The sequence below is a fragment of the Stegostoma tigrinum genome, chromosome 1, assembly GCF_030684315.1.
Source record: "Stegostoma tigrinum isolate sSteTig4 chromosome 1, sSteTig4.hap1, whole genome shotgun sequence".
In the NCBI taxonomy this organism is placed as follows: domain Eukaryota; kingdom Metazoa; phylum Chordata; class Chondrichthyes; order Orectolobiformes; family Stegostomatidae; genus Stegostoma; species Stegostoma tigrinum.
In genome coordinates, this window is record NC_081354.1 from 37,485,912 (window position 1) to 37,508,053 (window position 22,142).

General features: G+C 41.8%; 1 protein-coding gene across 1 annotated transcript in view; it reads left to right on the forward strand.

Moving 5' to 3' along the window:
* Nucleotides 1-22,142, forward strand: part of gtf2e2 (general transcription factor IIE, polypeptide 2, beta) — an 82,000-nt gene that overhangs the window by 13,985 nt on the left and 45,873 nt on the right. Inside the window, exon 2 of the mRNA XM_048538406.2 lies at nucleotides 15,386-15,547. Within this exon, the coding sequence (XP_048394363.1) occupies nucleotides 15,388-15,547 (160 nt within the window). The 5' untranslated portion in view covers nucleotides 15,386-15,387. The remainder of the gene's footprint in view (nucleotides 1-15,385; nucleotides 15,548-22,142) is intronic.

Below are 22,142 nucleotides of genomic sequence, written 5' to 3' on the forward strand. Positions count from 1 at the left end.
GGCATTAGGATTTAGCAGTGTTCAAGGCTGTGAGTCATCTCGGGGTTCTGTCAGCACAGAGCCACGCAGAGACGAGGGGTTGCATGGGTGGCAGGTTAGTGAGAGACCAAGGTGAATCGTACCTCGTGGGCCCGTCCGTCTCACTCCACCGACAATCGAACGATCACTTATTCAGCCCTCCACGTGAGACTGCTGTACACGTTGGAACCCTGCTCGTTGCGCCAAATGTTAAGTTCGTTTTCGGAGACCCTCATGGACTTGATGTAATAACAAGACACTGACCTGTTTAGAAAAACACAAATCCTTTTATTACAGAGCAAGTATGAACTGTGGAGAATCACTGTACGTAACCCAGCACAGAGTGCAGTCTCGTAAGTAATTCTCCCCGAGCAGTGGACAGTCCCCGCTTTTTATACTTCACTAAGTACATAATACATAAAACAATTTTGCATCTCACAATGACATGATATATGAAACAATTATTACAACAGACAAAGACAGGACACAAAACAATTATTACATCAAGAACATAAGACCAGGATATAGTATCGAAGATAACAAAATGCTGCTTGGCCTGCTGTGCTCATCCAGCTCCGCATCTTAGGAGCACAAAAGCTGACGTTTCAGGCCTAGACCCTTCATCCTCATGCTGTGTTCATCCAGCTCCACACTTTGTTATCTTGGATTCTCCAGTATCTGCAGTTCCCATATATCTAGGATATAGTATCAATCGTTCGTGGAGTGGCTGCTATTGGCAGGAGACGATTTCAAGTTGTTAACGAGACAGATTGTAATTTCAAGTTGCCGCTGTGTCTGGCTGGAACAAAGTCAGTGCCCTGGCCCCTTTGTCAGCGACAGAAGTTACATATTTCAGAAGTCTCACACCTTTACAAACGTTCTTCACTTACCCTTATTTGAGACAGTTTAACTCTAATTTTATTCAATCAGGAAGCTTAAGAAAGATAAGAAATTACAAAGTCTTACACCGAATTCCTAACTAGGGAGGAAGCTTTAGAGCAGTGCCTGCATATGTATGTGTAGGCAGATAAAGGACATTAATTTACAGAAGTGTAGAAATCGATGGGATGTTATCCCAATAACATCTCATTAAACCAGTAATGAATAATGTAGAAGTGATAATGGGTACACAATTTTCACGGTCAGCTACAGATAGGACGAGCAAATGAGGAGCTGAGCATGTATGTCGTGTCACTGACTGAAAGGTGGAAGGTTTAGTAGCTGTTTTGCAGAGGTAACTTTTTTTGGTGGACTGGAAATCACAGCTGTTGCTACTGTTGGTATTGCGTTTTACTGGTATCCCTCCTTTCTGCAGAGCTTTTCAAATATGACTGGTTTATTCTAAAACTGATGTAGAGACCTCAAGTATTTTAACTGTTGATGGATCATTGGCATCATTTGATGCTGATGAGTTGTTCCTTTACAGAAGAGACTAGAGCTGAAGGCACAATGTAAAAATAAAGGGTCTCCAATTTATGAAGTTTTTTTTTCTGTACATTAGTGTGTGGAATTCTCTTCCAAAGCAATAAGTAGAGGCTAGATCAATGTATTTTTCTGGGCCTGAGTTAAGTAGATTCTCAATTGACAAGGGAGTCAAAATATATGATGTAAACAGGAAAGTAGAATTGAGCCCTCATTTATCGCTTATCAAATGGTAGAGCGGACCCAGGGGGCTCCTGCTCTTAATTTGTATGTTTGCAGCATTGTTGTACAACTTGATTAAACTAATAGGAGACTCTGATTCAAAGTAACAATTGTTTATTCATTGGGCTATAAAATCAATCAGTCTTATTAATTATAACAACCAAAAGAACTGCGGATGTTGTAAATCAGGAACAAGAACAAAAATCAGAGTTAACGTTTCGGGTTTAATGTAGAAAGTATGGAACTTCTGAGGAAGGGTCATCAGACCTGAAACGTTAACTCTGATTTTTTTTTCTTCACAGATGCTGCCAGACCAGCTGAGCTTTTCCAGCAACTTTTATTTTATTATTAATTATAACACCAAATCAGACAAATTTTAATGTCGCCAGATTTTTATATCGATCAAGTCAATTATTGAATACCCTTTTATTTCCCGGTGCCCATTATATATAGTCTATTCTTTTTCAACAGTGAACACAGGCACTCTTCTGTGCCCAATTCCTCCTTTAACTTTGCTGATTGTGTGGCTCCTACTGGCTGTCATTCCTACTCCCTACTTTTCTAGCCTTGCCCATCTGTTTGTTTTCATCCTTTATCCTACCTTTGAACATCTGTGGTGCTCATTTAAATTTACTATTAACGTATGATTAACTCTTAACTAAAACTGATTCAATCCCGTCAGGAAGGTGACACATGTTTTGGGTATAGTCTACTGATTCCCAGAAGCAGGGAAAGGGATTTCCCTAAATTATTATGAATTTAGAGAATAAGATGATTTTATTTTTTTTAAAAAGGGCTAATGATGAACATCGCTTTAATATAAGGGTCAGGCTGGCTCCATATGAAAAATAATAGAGAAATGAAAAAGGGAAGTAGAGCAAAGGCACAGCATAAACTGAGATTGGTGGCTAATATAAAGTGAAATCCACAGGTCAATTGCGAGCATGTTAATAAGAAAATCAATGTGGACCAAAATAGAGATCAGTTGATGGAGATTCACTTTCCACATGCATGTTTATCAAAGTGAACTTCGATGCAGTTGATTTATCATGACACTGAATGAGTTATCAATAAACTTGCCTTTTTCTCAAAGAACATGATGCATGGGCCCTGGTGAGAAAAGGGATCATTCAGACAGTTTAAAAATGTTAAATCAATAAGGCTATGGTACTGGATTAAACTTTTTTTTATTTAAAGAGGAAAAGACACCAGGAAATAGCAGAAATCATTAAGATGTTGATGTGTTGTATGAGGGCTTCAAAAATGTAGTCGGTGCATTTTCTCATAATAGATTTGTAAAAAATGTTATTGCTTGTGGGTTAGAAGAGACTATAGCAACATGTTTAGAGGAATTATTCTGAGTGACAGGGAACTAATAACACTGGTTACTAATTTTTTTTTGTTTGGAGGAAATCTTAGGGGAAATTCTTCCATAGATCAGTGTTGGATCTTTGCTGTTTCCGGCACAGTGGCTCAATGGTTAGCACTGCTGTCTCAAAGCGCCAGGGACCCCGTTTGATTCTACCCTCTGGCACCTGTCTGTGTGGAGTTTGCACATTGTCCCCATGTCTGCGTGGGTTTCCTCCGGATGCTCCAGTTTCCTCCCACAGACCAAAGATATGCAGGCTAAGTGGATTGGCCGTGCTAAATTGCCCATAGTATTCGGGGTTGTGAAGCTTAAGTGGGTTACTGGTGGTGAGTTAATGGGGGGATGGGTTGGCGTGGACCTTTTGGGCTGAAGGGCCTGTTTCCACACTGTAGGGATTCTATGGAATGATTATATTAATGATTGTAATTGAGAAAAAGAGACAGATTTGAAGTAACTGGTAAAAGAAGTGAAGGTAATGTGAGGGAAAAATATTTTCTTTATGTGGTTAAGGTCTGGAATATACTGTTTGTGAGTATGGTGGAGACAGATTCAAAACAGAATTAGATTCTAATCTGGAAAAGACAAATGATCAGATTTATGATGGCGGGAGGAAGCAGGGCAATGACACTAGGTGGGTGACTCATTCGGAGAGATGACACATGGACCAAATTGGGCTCCTTCTGTATTGTAAACAGTCTGTTTAGAAAAACTAATTCTTTTGTAGTGTAATGATGCTGTCAGTTAATGATTAAGTCACCTGATCTCTGTGGGATACATCCTAGATTGCTGAGAGAGTGAGAATTGTGTTTGTAGAGGTGTACTGTCTTCCAGTTTTCAGCTCCAAGATTTATGTTGAAAAGGAACGATAAGTGTGGCAAATACAGGCTATTCAATTTTATTTGTGGGGAATCTTCGAGAAACAACCTGATAAATTAACTGCCATTATGGCAAGTTTGGACTAGTAAACAAGAGATGATATAGATTTGTTAAAAATAGAATCATGTTAAACTAAATTACTTGATTTTTTTGTTGATTTTGTGACAAGTGAAGATGGATAAGGACAATGTATTTCTCATAATCTCCCTTTTAAGTTCCCACTTGCAGCATTCTATGCTCGTCCAAAGTTTTTTTTTCTGGGTCGAGCTCCCATATCTGCCCTAAGTCTCTGTTTTCCTCAATACAATGCTTTTTAAAATTTTGGCAAAGATCTGTAGTTTGGGTTGTGGGTGAGGTTGTTGACTTGCTCGCCAGGCTGGCATGTTCTCGTTCAGATGTTTCATCATCATGCTTGGTGACATCATCAGTGGAGCCTCTGATGAAGCGATGTCATTCTACTCCACTTGGAATTAATATTGTCTTGCCCGTTATGGCGAGTAGCGTCATTTCTGGTTTTGATCTGTATGGGTTTTTATATGGGCTCCAATTCTGTACATTTGTTGATTGCATTATGGGTGGAGAACCATGCAGCTAGGAATTCCCGTGTGTGTCTATGTTTGGTATGGTTTAACTATAGTAGCCCAAGCCAAACACAGACATGCACGAGAATTCCTAGCAGCATGGTTCTCCACCCGTAACGCAATCAACAAACGTACGGAATTGGACCCCTATACAAACCCATACAGATCAAAACCGGAAATGACTCTACTCACCATAACGGAACAGACAGTGTAAAAATTCCAAGCAGAATAGAATAACATTGCTTCAAGAGAGGCTCCACTGATGATGCCACCTAGCATGGTAATGAAATAACTGAACAAGAACAAGCCAGCTTGGCGAGCAAGTCAACAACCTCAGCACAATGCTGTATAGAGCTGGGAGGCTTGGGTTCAAATCCCACCTTCTCCAGAGGTATGTAATAACATCTCTTTGATTATAGAAAAATAGGTACAATGCTATATATTCCTTTCAGGGTTCACAGGATTTGACGGTCTCACCCTTTTTCCTTATTGGAACATGTCGACCTTATACTACCATATTTCCTTTGTGAGTGCATCCCACTATTCTGAGACAGATTTACTTGAGGGTATCTGCACCCAGTCCACTCTGGCCATGTCTGACCTTATTAAAATTAGCTTTCTCCCAGTTTGGAACTTTGATTTCAGGCCCATTCTGAACCTTTTCCATAACAATCTTGAATTTAACAGAGTTATGATCAATGTCTGCAAAATGAGTATTGAGACAATTTGTAGCTCAGGTTGAGTTTCTGGATGTGAGTTTGCTCGCTGAGCTGGAAGGTTAGATTTCAGACGTTTCGTCACCGTTCTAGGTAACATCATCAGTAACATCATTCTATTTATCATCAGATAAATAGAAAGCGGGACATAACACCAGCGCTTCATCGGAGGCTCACTGATGATGTTACCTAGAATGGTGACGAAACGTCTGAAAACTAACCTTCCAGCTCAGCAAACAAACTCACATCCAGATGTCTGCAAAATGTTCTCTCACTGATACTTCATATACTTGCCCAGCTTCATTATCTAAACTTAAATTAAGAGACCTCCCCTAGCTTGTCAGGCCTTCCGCATAGTGACTTACAAAGCAGTCTGTGAATGCATTTGAAGAATTCTACTCCCTCCAAATCTTTCATGCTATGACTGTCCTAGTTCATGCAGTCATAGAACCCCTACAGTACAACAAGAGGCCATTCACCTTCTCTATGCCAACCCTTCAAAGACCATCCCAACCAGACTCACCTTTTCCCACCCAATCCCATTCCCATCACCCTGCTTGGGGTTTTTACTGTGGCTAACCCACCTGACCTGCACCTGGAACTATGAGTAATTTAGCACGGCCAATCCATTTAACCTGTACATCTTTGGACTATGGGAGAAAATGGAGGCACCCTGAGGACACCCACACAGACATGGGGAGAGTATGCAAACTCCACACAGACAATCACCCAAGGCTGGAATTGAAACCAAGTTTGAGGGGCTGAGACAGCAGTGCTAACCACTAGAAAGCCACTAGTTAATGAAGGGGAAATTGAAATCTCCTACTGTCACAAAACTATTACTTTACACTTCCCTTAAATTTGCCTACATAGCTGCTCTTCCATTTCTCTCAGACTGTTCCACTCCCAGTGATGTGATTTTTTAGTTTTAATGTTCTGATTATCTGAAGTAGAGAAAAATCTTTTGAGAAAGTTTGAGCCTGTGGGTAAAAGGAAGGCAAGGGAAGGGAAAGTCAGCAGAACGATCCCAATCTTGGTGACTAAGAGGTCCATGAGGACAGAGGAGGCGGGGAAAAGTGTTTAAGTAGACAGTTTAAAGTGTTAAAAAGAACCTTTGAGTTACCTTTACATTTCACGTTGATTTTGAAATGTTGAGCAGTTTTGGTAGACCACAACAGATGAGATAGGCCTTTGTGTGACCTAGTTTTATATGGTGGTGAATCACTAGAGGGAGTGGCATGGTGGTAATGTCAGTGGACATGTAATCAGAGTTCCAGGCTAATGTTTGGAGGGGGTGGGTTTAAATCCCACCATGATTGCTATTTTCTTAAAAAGAAATTAGACTAATAGCTGTCACTTGTCATAAAGTGAAACATTTCTGGTTCACTAATGCCTTTGTGAGGCCACTTCTTGCAGGGAAGGAAATCTGCCATCCTTAACTGGTCTGGTCTACATTATGACTCCAACCCACAGCGTGGTTGACTCTTATCTCTCATTGCCCGGAGAGCAGTTGAGCTGCAAGCATTAACCTAGCATGTAATTAAGTTGATAAAGGGAAAAAAGCTGTCTTGTATATTTTTAAGCCCAAGTCTGGGTCCCTACGAAAAGTAGATAGGGGTGAGGAGGGAAATATATATCCTGACCCCACAAACATCTGCGTTTCATAGGGACCGCTCTCTCTGCAACTCCCTCATCTGCTCCACACTCCCCACTAGCCCCACCATCCCTGGCATCTTTCCCTCCAACCGCAGTAAGTGCTACACCTGCCCCTGCACTGTCACCTTCACCTCCATTCAAGGCACCAAACAAACTTTCCACATCAGACAGAGGCTCACCTGCACATCCATCAATGTGGTCTCTTGCATTCGTTGCTCCCAATGGGGCCGCCTCTACATCGATGAGACCAAGCAGAGGCTCAGAGACTGCTTTGTAAAGTACCTGCATTCTATTTGCAACAAACGGCAACCTTCCAGTTATGAACCATCTCAACTCCCACTCCCACTCACTGGGTGACATGTCCATCTTGGGCCTCCTCCAGTGTCACAATGATGCCACCTGCAAACTGAAAGAGCAGCGCTTCACATTCTGCCTTGGGAGCCTACAGCCCAATGGCCTAAATGTGGATTTTACCAGTTTCAGTATCAACCAACCCTGCTTCCTTGACCTGACACAACCTGCCCATCATCTCTCCTGCCTCTCTGCTCCTCCCACCTCACTGACCAATCCAACCAGTCCCTACCTGCACTCACCTATCACCATTCCACCTACTTTCCCCAGCCCCACCCTTCCTCTCTCTCTTTATTTCTAAGCTCCATCACCCCCAACCCCCAATTTCTGAAGAAGGGTCCCGACCCGAAATGTTAACTTTCCTGCTGCTCTGATGCTGCCTGGCCTGCTGTATTTCTCCAGCTCTGCACTGTTATCTCTGACTCCAGCATCTGCAGTTCTTATAATCTGGAGGTAACATTCTATTGCTGATATAGGCTAGGGAGAGATAATAGCTTGTGGTAATGTCACTGAGTTACAGGAAGTCTGCATCTATATCCGGTGCCTGACAGCAACACTATCACCACCCATAAGGCTGTCCCAGTCATAATAGAGCCACACCGCCTAGCCTGCAAGGTGAAAGCCACTGCCGAGTCCGATGGCTCATTCCCAACACAAACCTAATGCATGCTCAGCTGCCCACATGTCCCAGACATCAGCCACCAACAAGCTAAGTGGCATAGGCCGAGTGGCATTAGCCACTGATGATCTCAGTAGCATCCTTCCATTTCACCATCTGAGCTGCGGGGTGATGGCCTATCACTTAATCAGGACACCAACTATTACTGAGCTTGGCAGTAGCTATTGGGTTTGCGGGGTACTGGCCTAGCCCTGCTCAGCAGTTCACCACCTGTACCCCCCAGTCTACGGAGCCACCAGCCACTGCTGGAGTTTCATAGCTCTTTCAGACCCTGGCAGTCTAGGCTGAGCTCAGTGCTCCCCTAATCCAACGTGGTGTCAGTCTAGTTCAAAATCAGAAGCCTGTTCCTGCATTTTTCTGTTCAGCAGAGTGCTTGACACAACAGAGATTGGTAACCACACTATACTTTTCCACATTAAATTCCATCTACCAGTCTGCTCATTTTATTGGCTTATGCCCTTTTGAGGTCAATCATTATCTTTCTCGCAATATTTTCACATTTTGTGTTCTTCACGAATTTATAAAATATGCCGTGTACACCCAAGTTGAGTTCATTAAAATGCAACAGGAAAAGGAGAGATCCTGGTATTGATCCCTGGAGATCAAAACTGTACACTTTTTCCCTGGTCTAGTATTACCTTTCTCTCTGTTTCCCATTACTTCGCCATTTATTTTTAACAATGTTGCTACTATCCTTTCTATTCAATTGGCTTCAGTATTACTGGCAAACTTATTGTCTGGTATTTTACCAAATACTTTTTAGATGCTAATACACAGCACTACCTTCATCAGTGTTCTGTTACCTTAACAGAAATGCTCCTTCAAGCAGACAAGGGTGGCGCAGTGGTAGTATGGCGCACTGACATCTACATCGCCGAGGCCAGACGCCAACTCTCCGACACCACCTCCTACCGCCCCCTCGATCATGACCCCACACCCGAGCACCAAACCATCATCTCCAACACCATTCATGACCTCATCACCTCAGGGGACCTCCCACCCACAGCCTCCAACCTCATTGTTCCCCAACCCCGCACGGCCTGTTTCTATCTCCCTCCCAAAATCCACAAACCTGCCTGCCCTGGTCGACCCATCGTCTCAGCCTGCTCCTGCCCCACCGAACGCATCTCCACCTATCTGGACTCCATCTGCTCCCCTTTGGTCCAGGAACTCCCTACCTACGTCCGTGACACCACCCACGCCCTCCACCTCCTCCAGGACTGCATATTCCCTGGCCCCCAACGCCTCATTTTCACCATGGACGTCCAGTCCCTATACACCTGCATTCCGCATGCAGATGGCCTCAATTCTTCCTGTCCCGCAGGCCCGACCAGTCCCCCTCCACCGACACCCTCATCCGCCTAGGCAAACTCGTCCTCACCCTCAACAACTTCTCTTTCGACTCCTCCCACTTCCTACAGACTAATGGGGTGGCCATGGCACCCGCTTGGGCCCCAGCTATGCCTGTCTCTTTGTAGGTTACGTGGAACAGTCCCTCTTCCGCACCTACACAGGCCCCAAACCCCAGCTGTTCCTCCGTTACATTGATGACTGTATCGGCGCCGCCTCTTGCTCCCCAGAGGAGCTTGAACAGTTCATCCACTTCACCAACACCTTCCGCCCCAACCTTCAGTTCACCTGGGCCATCTCCAGCACATCCCTCACCTTCCTGGATCTCTCAGTCTCCATCTGAGGCAACCAGCTTATAACTGATGTCCATTTCAAGCCCACCGACTCCCACAGCTACCTAGAATACACCTCCTCCCACCCACCCTCCTGCAAAAATTCCATCCCCTATTGCCAATTCCTCCGCCTCCGCCGCATCTGCTCCCACGATGAGGCATTCCACTCCCGCACATCCCAGATGTCCAAGTTTTTCAAGGACCGCAACTTTCCCCCCACAGTGATCGAGAACGCCCTTGACCGCGTCTCCCGCATTTCCCGCAACACATCCCTCACACCCCACCCCCGCCACAACCGCCCAAAGAGGATCCCCCTCGTTCTCACACACCACCCCACCAACCTCCGGATACAACGCATCATCCTCCGACACTTCCGCCATCTACAATCCGACCCCACCACCCAAGACATTTTTCCATCCCCACCCCTGTCTGCTTTCCGGAGAGACCACTCTCTCCGTGACTCCCTTGTTCGCTCCACACTGCCCTCCAACCCCAACACACTCGGCACCTTCCCCTGCAACCGCAGGAAATGCTACACTTGCCCCCACACCTCCTCCTTCACCCCTATCCCAGGCCCCAAAATGACTTTCCATATTAAGCAGAGGTTCACCTGCACATCTGCCAATGTGGTATACTGCATCCACTGTACCCGGTGTGGCTTCCTCTACATTGGGGAAACCAAGCGGAGGCTTGGGGACCGCTTTGCAGAACACCACCTCCGCTCGGTTCGCAATAAACAACTGCACCTCCCAGTTGCAAACCATTTCCACTCCCCCTCCCATTCTTTAGATGACATGTCCATCATGGGCCTCCTGCAGTGCCACAATGATGCCACCCGAAGGTTGCAGGAACAGCAACTCATATTCCGCTTGGGAACCCTGCAGCCCAATGGTATCAATGTGGACTTCACCAGCTTCAAAATCTCCCCTTCCCCCACCGCATCCCTAAACCAGCCCAGTTCGTCCCCTCCCCCCACTGCACACACAACCAGCCCAGCTCTTCCCCTCCACCCACTGCATCCCAAAACTAGTCCAACCTGTTTCTGCCTCCCTAACCTGTTCTTCCTCTCACCCATCCCTTCCTCCCACCCCAAGCCGCATCTCCATCTCCTACCTACTAACCTCATCCCTCCTCCTTGACCTGTCCGTCTTCCCTGGACTGACCTATCCCTTCCCTACCTCCCCACCTATACTCTCTCCACCTATCTTCTTTTCTCTCCATCTTTGGTTCACCTCCCCCTCTCTCCCTATTTATTCCAGAACCCTCACCCCATCCCCCTCTCTGATGAAGGGTCTAAGCCCGAAACGTCAGCTTTTGTGCTCCTGAGATGCTGCTGGGCCTGCTGTGTTCATCCAGCCTCACATTTTATTATCTTGCTCCTTCAAGTTTGTTGAGGGCAAATCCGATTTTTCCTTTAATGAATCATTGCTAACTTTCCTTAATTAATCCATGTCTGTGCAAGCATCTGACAATTTTATCCCAGATTATCATTTGTAAAGCTTTCTTATTACCAAGGTTAAACTGACTGGCCTTTGGATGATGGATTTATCCTTTTTCAACCTTTTTATGAACAAGGATGTAGTGTTTGTACTTCAGGAATATTAAAGCATTAGCCCTGCATTTTATAATACTTCACCATTGGTGCATTAAGAATTCTGGAATGTATTGTATCTGGCCCTTGTGTTTAACAGCTTTATATACAGGCAGCCTTTCTAGCATTTCATCACTTTTTGGCTTATACAGTGTCTCAACTGCCTTGTTTCTCGCAAGACCTTGTACCTGTCTTTGCCAAAAAAATCATGTCGTCAAGTACTCCTCTTATACTGCAGTTGTGCACGCTGTCTTTAGTTCCTCCATATGTACATCCTTTCATTTTGGATCCTAATCTGAACCAGTTTCAACCTGCTGTCTTTTTACTATTTCTCTGCACATCGAAACTGGATTTCCTTTTAACTTAACCAATAATTTCTCAGCCTCTCTGCCTTATTTCCTTTGCTCCTGTCTACCCTTTCTGTATTTGGTTTTTTTCTCACGTTGTATTTATATACTCGTCAACTACATTTGCCTTTTTTGTTTCCATCTTCATCTTACTTTCAATCCCTTTCAACATCCAGTGACCTTTAGCTTTGATTACCCTATATTTTCTCCTAATATCTTGACTGTACCAAAGCAATCACCTCTTTGTAGGACAGCTTGATGTTTGATTTCAGTTTTGTTTGCCAATATTTAACTTTTTACCGCAGGCACATCTGTTCTCAAGCCACTAAAATTAACAATTGATCATCTCCAATTAACAGCTTTTACTCTTTTCTAATGACCAATTGTACTGTGCTCACTGTTCCTTGAATATTTTTTTAAATTAACTTGTACAGACATGCTGTAATGTACCTCTCAAGCATATGGAACTGACACCAGAATTTCTGGCCCAGAGTTAAGAACACTGGCACTGCACTTCAAGAGCTCTCATTGTTTTTGAGTGTTCACCAACTGAACTTGATCCACTTAACCCATCATTTCCCAGACCCAGCAATTCCTCCTTCGTTGTTGGAATAGAAACCTATCAATCTAGAAAGTCTTCCTGAAGTCTCATCTGAATTTTTTCCCCCTCTCTGCTATTTACAGTATTACTATTTCAGTTCATATTAAGATAATCAAAATGCCACATTATCATCACTGTTTAGGTTTCATATTTCAGTAGTTTCCCTACAAAATTTCTCCTTTTTATATATTTTCAACTAGTTTATGGCTTATGGTGCAAGGACCTTGATTAATGAACATCCAACTTTGGAACACTCCTTACTTGTGAATGTGATCCCTTGCAAGAGTGTAATTTTAAAGCTCAGATATAAACATTTTCTGTACTTTTTGACTATTTTCAGATAGTGCTGCATTGTTTTGCCAACAGACTGCAGAATGGAATCTTTTTGCAATCTGGAGAATGCTAGTAGTGTAATGGTACCTCTAATGTTTCCAAACTCTCCTATCAAATCATATCCCTTCTTTGTCTCCTTAATCATTCTGCTACTCCCCCTTTTCCTTCCTTCCCTATCTTTCCTGTACATGTCATAATCGTCAGTAGTTTTCGTATACAATGTTGCCCATTTGAGCCAGATTTCCATTGTTACCTTTTGACCAATTGCACCAGCAACTCAGACACCTTTACTGGCTCCATCCCCACCTCCCTTGACCTGTCTGTCTCCTCTACCTGTCTGCTCCTTTATCTATCTTCCATCCGTCTCCCCCTTTCTCTCTATTTATTTCAGAATCCCCTTCCCCTCCCCCCATTTCTGAACAAGTGACCAGACCTGAAACAGGTAATAGGAACTGCAGATGCTGGAGAATCCGAGATAACAAATTGTAGAGCTGGATGAACACAGCAGGCCAAGCAGCAGCATAAGAGCACATGAAGGGTCTACGTCCGAAATGTCAGGTTTTCTGCTCCTAACATGCTGCTTGGCCTGCTGTGTTCATCCAGCTCTATGCTTTGTTATTTCACTCCGCTTCTTTCTTTCTCTCTTTTTTTTACCCCTGCCCCTCAAACTATCCATTGTGCTGTGGACATGACTCAGATGCACTCAACAGCTGAGCTATTGTTCTTATCACACAGTAAAGATGTGTGATGCACACAATTCAAAAAATGTTGACACTAAAAAGTAACTTAATTTTCAATGTTCTTGATTTGAAAATAAATTAAAATATCATGGTAATCCAACAATGGCTATCATTTTTATAGCACTCTTAACATGCAAAATATTACAAGATACTTCACCGGATCCTGCACTGAATGTTGGACACACATTATAGAGAAAAGTTAGATACCAAGCCTCGTACGGTTAAGACACAGGCAAAGTCAAAAACTTAATCAAGAGGTGGATTTTGAGGAATGCCTTAAAGAATGAAAGAAAGGGAGAATGTCGGAGAAGGAATTCAGCATTCAGCCTAGGAAGCCGATGTAGACAGTTAATGGTGGAGCAAGTAAAACTACGGAAGCTGAATATGGCAGAATTTGATGAGTCAGTGATGAGACAGTGCAGAAGAGGCTTACAAGAGCAGTTTCAGAATTGAGGAATTTTAGTTATGAGGATATTTTGAAGAGGTTGAGACTGTTCTACTTAGAAAGCTGAGAGGAGATCTGATGATGGTTCTCAAAATTATGAGCAATTCAAATGGTGTAGATGGGGAGAAATGATGCCTGCTTATCAAAGCACTGAGAACAAGAGGGCATAGATTTGTAGTGATCTGCAGAGAATCAAGGTCAAGTGAGGAAGAGCTTTTTCACCCAGTAAGTAGTTAGGAGATAGATTGCAGCACCAGTAAGTGTGGTGGGGTAAGGTATAATTGAGCTGTTCATGACAGTGATGGTTGGCTATTTGGATAAAAGTAATATGCAAGAGTTTGAGGGAAAGGCAGGAGTTTGGCATTAGATAATGATGCCCATTTAAGAAGCCACTATAGGCATGATGAGCTGAATGGCATCCTTCTGCGTTGTCACATTTTTCTGTGAAACTATGATATGGGTAGCAAGCTGAGAGTTGAATGACCTAATTTTAGAATAGATTGAATGTGGGAAACCAGCTAGTAGCACGTTGGAATATACAAGTCTAGAAAAAACATAGACATGCATGAATATTTCAGCATCAGATTAGACGAGGCATGAACAAAGTTGGACGATGTTAAAGGTGGAAGAATATACTAGTGCAGATGCATGATTGGAAGTACTCTTCAATCAGAAATGATTCCCACTTGTGAACACCTTGATGTAGTCTTGGACGGTTGGCAAGGAGAAGGGTGGTGTTGGTAGCTCGGCTAAATAGTTTAGAGTGGGGATCAAAGGTAATGCCTTTAGTTTTCCTGATATTTAATTAAAGGAATTTTTTGCTAATCCATTGTATGACATGTATGACGCATCTGGAGCAGGTGGAACTTGAACTTGAACCTTCTAGCCTGGGATGGGACCACTTCACTGGACCAAGGCTCCACTTCCTACACTGGATGTTGAAAGTGCCGCCTGGTAATTTAGTAGCAATTGAGAAGCCATGTGATTGTTATGTTGTAGAACTGGATGATGTCAGTATGTATGAAATATATTACCTATGGAGGTCTTTTTCTTTTGTCAATTTTCTTCTCTGCCTTGCAAGCATTGATTTCTCAGTAGGGTTTATTTTGATCATCTACCTTGCCTAGGTGACTTGCTTATTTTTCTTAAAGGGCATTGAAGTCTCGTAGTATTGTTGCTGTAGGTTCAGGTCTCCACCACGCCAGTTTGATTTTTTTTTTTTAAATCTAGAATTTTTATCCATTGCCATGATACTCATCTGATTCACTAATGCCCTTTTTTTAAGGAAGGAAAATGCTGTCCTTACTTGGCCTGGCGTACATGTGACTGCAGATCCAAAGCAATATGTTTGACTCTTAATTGACCTCTGAGCAGTTGGGGGTGGGCAATAAATGCTCACCGAGCCAGTAATGCCTACATTCCATGAACAAATTCTTTAAAATAACTCAAGTGGGGCTGCTGACACAGCGATGAAACTGGTGGTGTGAAGAAATCTCTGGGATAGTTAATAACATGTAGTAATTGGCTAGATATTTGTTGTTGGAAAGAGGATCATGACCTTTCCCTAAGCTGTAATTGAGATCACAAATTAGGAAGTGAGCCTATTATAGCCCGTTGTTTCTCAGTAGATAAGCTAGCAAAAAAAAACCAATAGCAGGGCATACTCAAATTGCTCTTCTTCAAATTGAAAAGATTTATTTGGCGTTTGTGTTTTATCACATATTAAATGATCTGTAATTAATTCTTTCTATTCTAGATATGGATCCAGCATTGTTGAAAGAAAGGGAACTGTTCAAGAAGCGTGCTCTTTCTACTCCTGCTATTGAGAAACGAAAAGTCTCTTCCTCTTCCGGTTCATCTAGTTCTAAAAAGAAGAAACTAAAGCCAGATCAGGGCAATTCCTCGAAACAAAGTTCAGGTAACTTGAATTATGTACAAGTATATATTTATTTTAAAACAATGGTTTTGTTACATTTAGCTTTTAAAAATTTGGTAAATATGGTTTATAGTTAAGAGGGCATAGTGTAAGAAAAGTATACAAGAAATTATCATTTTTGCTTGCCAACTGGTATTCCACTTTAGAAACTAATAAGGGGAGTGAATCCTTGGGAGTGCAGCCAGAGCTGCCAAGTCCATTGTAATGGAACAGGAAGTGGAAGAGGGGGCAATAATTAAAAAGGATTCCATAGTCTGTGGATCAGAAAGGAGTTTTTGTGGCATTAAACTTGACTCCAAGATGGCTTTGCCTCTTGCTGCCACGGTCAAGAATTGGAACATAAGAATCAAAGTAGACCATCAGGAGGCTAGAAGGACACAGTAAGCCAGGCAGCATCTGGAGGAAAGGAGCAGTCAATGCTTTGGGACCTGAAGATGAGCAATACCCGAAACATTGGCTGCTCCTTTCCTCCAGACTCTGCCTGGCTTGCTATATTCTTCCAGCCTCCTGTTTGTCTACCTGGATTCCAGCATCTGCAGTTTCTTTGTCTCTAACATAGGAATCAAGCCTGCCTCACTATTCAATATTGAATCATAATCACAGTACGTACCTTCATGCAATCTTGTAACTATTTTACTATAACCCCAGACCTAAAGACGTAAAGAGAGATACATGGCCAAGATCTAATTGCCATTACAGAAACATTGCTGCATGATGACCAGGATTGGGAACTGAACATTCAAAGAGCATAGTACTTTCATAATTGCAAAATACCATAAAAGCATTGAGATACATAAACTTCAGATGCTGGCATTGGTATTCAGTATTTAGCTATTTTTTATTATTATTGTCCCAGGTGATGATAAATTGGACAAGTCAAACCTATGAATGAAACTTGGTTTAACAGATCACATGGGTAATTTTTGCAGTTAGTTACTGTGGTGGTTATTCCATTGCCTTTCAATTTTATGTTCTTGTCTTTTAATGTATTATCCTACTCCACCTCAGCTAATCTATGTTTTATGCCTTCATATGTTCCCATATTCAAATTTAAACCTTTCAGAATTAACTACCTCTCTTTTAGGATGAGTTATCACAATGAGTTCAAAAGTTATTTTACAAAAAGATTGTTAATTAGCCCTTTTTGATTCCATAATAGTAGATCTAAACTAGTAAAGCCCCTAATTGGCTCCTTAACATAAAACGATCCGAAGACACTTTGCTCATGCAGCGTGCTTCTCTAATTTCTTGATTAATACCATGGCCCACACTATCATTATTTGGTAGCCTATAAATAAGTCCAGCCAATGTCTGCTGTTCCTTGCTGTATCTTAACTCCAACAAACAGACTCCACACATTGTTCTTCCTACCTGAGATTCTATCTTGTCTGCCTAGTATTTGAGACTATACCCTCTGGTCCTAACATCCTCTCAACATTTACACTATCAAGCTCTTTAAGAATCCTATATGTTTCGATGAGTTGGTCAAACATGTCGTGAACCAGGTTATAGTCCAACAGGTTTAATTGAACACACAAGCTTTCAAAGTGTTGCCCCTTCCTCAGCAGCAACACTCCAAAAGCTTCTGTGTTCAATTAAACCTGTTTGACTATAACCTGGTGTTGTCATTTTTGACCTTGTCCAACACCGGCCCCTCTAAATCATTTTGATGAGAAATCCTCTAAACTCCAGTGATGACAGTTACAACCTGTTGAATCTTTGCCCATATGGCAATCCCTGCATACCAGGGATCATCCTAGTTTTCTGAACTGCTTCCAATGAAATGATATCTTTCTTTGAATGAGACCAAGCTGCTCACATTACTACACATATGGGTCTCACCTTGTACAGTTGAAGTAAAATTTCTTATTCTTATACTCCAACTTGCTTGAAATAGAGACCAACATTCCATTTACTTTTCTGATAACTTGCAGAACCTGTGTGCTAGTTTTCTTATTTCATGCCAAGTACCCCATGACTGTTGGTGCTGCAGCTTTCTGCAGTTTTTCTCCATTTAAATAATACCCTTTTTTTTATTCTCCCTTCCAAAATGAACAACTTCACACTTTCCCATCTTGCAGTCCATTTGCCTGTTGATATCTCTCAGTAAACTGTTTCGATCCCTCTCACAACCTGCCTTTTGACCTGTTTTTACGTCATCTGCAAATTTGGCTATAATACATTTGCTTCCTTCCTCCAACTCACTAATATTGTTGCAAACATTTGTGGTCCCAGCAGGATCCCTGTAGAACTCCCACTGGTTACAGGTTGCCACTCATTCTTTCCAGCCCATTGGCAAATTCTCTATCCTCACCAATATTCTGCCACCAACACCATGGAATCTTAGATAATGAAACAGCCAATTATGAGGAGAAAGGAGAACCTAGATAATGTTCAGGTTTAGGCTGAGAAGTGGTCAGTAATATTCATTGCCACACAAATACCTCATAATGGATCTTCCCCAAGCAGAGATACTCTAACAATTTCCCCTTGATGTTTCACTAAACTGCCATTACCGAATCTTCCTCCAAGATGTCACAGACGTAAGGTGATTTGCAAAAGAACCAACAGAAACTTTGAAAGAAAATGTTTTTTACACATTGTTAAGCCTCACTGGATGGGGCACTAGAAATCCAGCCTGCTATTCCTGGAATTGTCACAAAAGTTAAACTATTGTAAAATATACAGAATTTCCCCTGACTTTTAGATCCAGTTTGACAGAAAGTGTGGACCAATTTTCTGTGTGTAATAAGACTTACAATTTGTTAGAAATGAGTAGACTCTAGCTACAAGTAAGCTGGTATGAACCATTCACTTAGAACTCTATTCGTTAAAACAGCAACACATTATAAACTCCTCCTTGCACGCACAGACTGGGAAAAAATGAGTTTTATGAATGGAGGGAAAAACAGGAAAGCAATTCAGTGGTAATAAAATGTGAGGTTGGATGAACACGGCAGGCCAAGCAATTGTGCTCCTGAGATGCTGCTTGGCCTGCTGTGTTCATCCAGCCTCACATTTTATTATCTTGGATTCTCCAGCATCTGCAGTTCCCATTATCCCTGAAGCAATTCAGTGGTCTCTGTTCACAGGATCTGCTGACATAGTTCTTGTGCTGATCAGAGCACTGCTTCTTGGTTTTGTTTTCTGGATGCTTTGACTTTGCACTGAAGTCACAACCCTTATTCACACTTTTTAAAAGGTCTCAAAATGATCACAACTCACAGCAACTGCTGAAGGAAAAATAATTTGCTTCAGGCTTAAAGTGGCTTTTACTGTAGAGAACTGAGAACTCCTGACCTTGAGTGAGTATCTGAAGGCTTCTCGCTATCTTGCTTACACTCCCAAGCTGAGAAAAAAATTACTAGGTTGCGGGCAAACAGAATGTTTTTGTTATGGATAACTGGGCACTAGTCCAGAGCCAAAAATACAGAAAAAGTAAAAAACCTATCTGGTTTTGATAAGGAACTGCAAATTCAATCAGTGCTTTTCAAAGTTAGATAAGTATTTGAAGGGGGAAAAATATTTGCAGGGCTTACAGAGACAGGTTTGAGAAGTAGCACTTTAAATTGCTGTTGCAGAGAGCTAATGCCAGTTTGACTTACAGAATGGTCTGCTTCTGTGCTGTAACCATTCTATAATTCTAACAACCTTCTATGGTTACTATTGACTAGAAACTTAACCGATTGGACTACGTTAATACTGTAGATACATGAGGAGCTTTCAGATTCCTGAAAGACTGATCTCCTATCTACATTCAAACAGCACTTGAGAAGCTGGACATCTTTCTAAACAAAGCCACCCACTTGATCGACACTTTAGCCACTCATCTTTAAACAGCCGTACTCTACCAGTGGCATACAATGAAAACAGTGTGCATTATCCATAAGACACATCATACCTTAGCATTTATTTCTCACCTTTGTATAGTTTCTTCAGAACACCTTTTTTTTCCCTTCACCCTTTGAGTAAGTATCGAAAATGATATCAGGTTGATTATCATTTGAATCATGTTATGAATCCTTCTTCCATCACCATAGAGGCGTAGGTTCATACAGCATGGAAACAGTCCATCTCATCCACACCAACCATTTCCCAAACTAAACTAGTCCTACCTGCTTGCACTTAACTCATATCCCTCCAAACCTTTCCGATTCCTGAATTTATCCAAATGTCTTTTAAACACTGTACCTGTACCTGCATCCATGACATTGCCTGGCAGTTCATTCCACACATTAACAACTCAATGCTTTTAAAAGAAAATGTTGCCCATCATAACATTTTTAAATCTCTCCTCTCACCTTTTAAAATATCCCCCCTAGTTTTGAAATCCTCCACCCTAGGGAAAAGACTCTTGCCTTTCACCGTGTTTTTTTTTTGGCCCTGATGATTTTTTAAAACCTCTATAACATCACCTGTCAACCTCCGATGTAGAAGTGAAAAAGGTCCCAGTCTTTTTGTACATTTCAAACCCTCCATTCCAGGAAACATCCTGGTAAATCTTTTCAGAACCCCCTCAAATTTAATAGTGTCTTTCTTATAACAAGGCCACCACAGTACTCCAGAAAAGGCATTGCCAATGTCCTTTACAACTTAAACATGAGCTCCTAACTCCTATACTCAGATCTGAGCAATGAAGGCAAGAGTGCTAAATGCCTTCTTAATTACCCTGTCTACCTGTGACACAAATTTCAAAGAATTTTGTACCTGAACCCCTAGGTCTGTCTATTCTACAAGACCACCCTGGGCCCTAACTATTAATTCCATGATCAGAATAACTGGAGTCAGACTTGAACCTGGGAACTGCTGAGCCACAAGATCTCTGTAGAGCTAACTGAAACAGCTGAAAAAGTTGAATGAGGATTTTCTAAACAGTTTGTTAATTTTATCCTGTTAAATCTACTCGTTTAAAATTTCTGCTTGGGTTTTTACCAATACTTTTTATTTATTTTTATGTTTAACTGCTCTCTTGATGAGCAATAATGTTGAAACCATGATGCTGATAAATTAAAAATCGTTTCAGTTCTACTGACTCCTGCCTTTCTGTTACTATGTCGTTTTGATCAGTCTTTTTCAAAAGTACTTTCTGTTACCTTGACTCTGTTGTCATAGCTCAACACTATATTTTCAGGACCAGAGTACTGCAGATGCTGGAAACTGGAGTAATTACAATGTGTCAAATGTCCAACAAATGACCACTGATCTGTCCTGCTAGTCCTGTATCTGTTTCCATATTTGCCACATCTGCTTAATATTTTTAACATTTTGTGCTTTGCTTCATCTCTGCATCTTTCCCGTGTTGCTCTGCAGCAATCATTCCATTCTAGTTTATTCAAAATTTAGCCCTGTCTTTTTTTAAACATATGCTGTTAGAGCACCAGTCTGCTTCACACTAGATCTAGCCCACTCCAGGGTTATCCATTGCGATGGCTTTGCTTTGCTTTGCTTTATTTCAAGTCTACATTGTATAAAATGGCCTGGATTAAAGCAGCTTAAAACAGGTAGCAAAGTATTATGCAAGTGACCTGAACCAAATATAAAATCTTGCTGAGTATCTTCATGATCCTCCAATTTTATTTTATTTTTAAGCATTTATCCAATTCTGTTTTGAAGTTATTGATTGCCTTTGCCTTTGTTTTTACCACATTTTCACATCATCTTAATATGTCAAGTTTTAAAAAATCTCATCCTTCAATTATAATAAATCTGTCCCTTTTTAGTTACCAACCTTTGTGATAGTGGGAAACCCTTTCCTCCAAACTGTTTAAGCCGCTGAATGCTGAGCACCTCCGTTATTCTCTTGCAGATTCTACATGAGCTGAATCAATTTCCTCATTCTTGATATCATTCTTGAAAATATCTTTGCACAGTTATTCAAGCCTTGATATTGTTTCTAAAACCCGAGCTCCAAAGTTGGACACGCTACCTGAATTACTTTTATTGTCTGTACAGAAACAAACCCTTCTAAAACCTCATCCATTTTCAACAAAAATTTTCTTATTAAATGTGATGTGAAAGTCATTGGGAAGACCAATATCTCTACTCTTGATTGAGGATAGAAAATATTGGTACGAGTTTCTATGGGGCCCCTAAGTTAAGTATTGTTATAAATCAGGGAGTTAAAGGCTTACGTAATGAGGGTAATGTAGTAATCATTGAAGATTTTCATCTTCATATAGATGTGTAAAATTGATTATTTTCCTACTAACCATGTGAAAAATGAGTTCATGAAAGGACTATAAGTTACTAGATCACAGTGATGAGGAACAAACCAGGAAGCTGCCAATGTTGTCAGAGATAATGGGAACTGCAGATGCTGGAGAATTCCAAGACAATAAAATGTGAGGCTGGATGAACACAGCAGGCCAAGCAGCATCTCAGGAGCACAAAAGCTGACGTTTCGGGCCTAGACCCTACATCAGAGAGGGGGATGGGGAGAGGGAACTGGAATAAATAGGGAGAGAGGGGGAGGCGGACCGAAGATGGAGAGTAAAGAAGATAGGTGGAGAGAGTATAGGTGGGGACGTAGGGAGGGGATAGGTCAGTCCAGGGAAGACGGACAGGTCAAGGAGGTGGG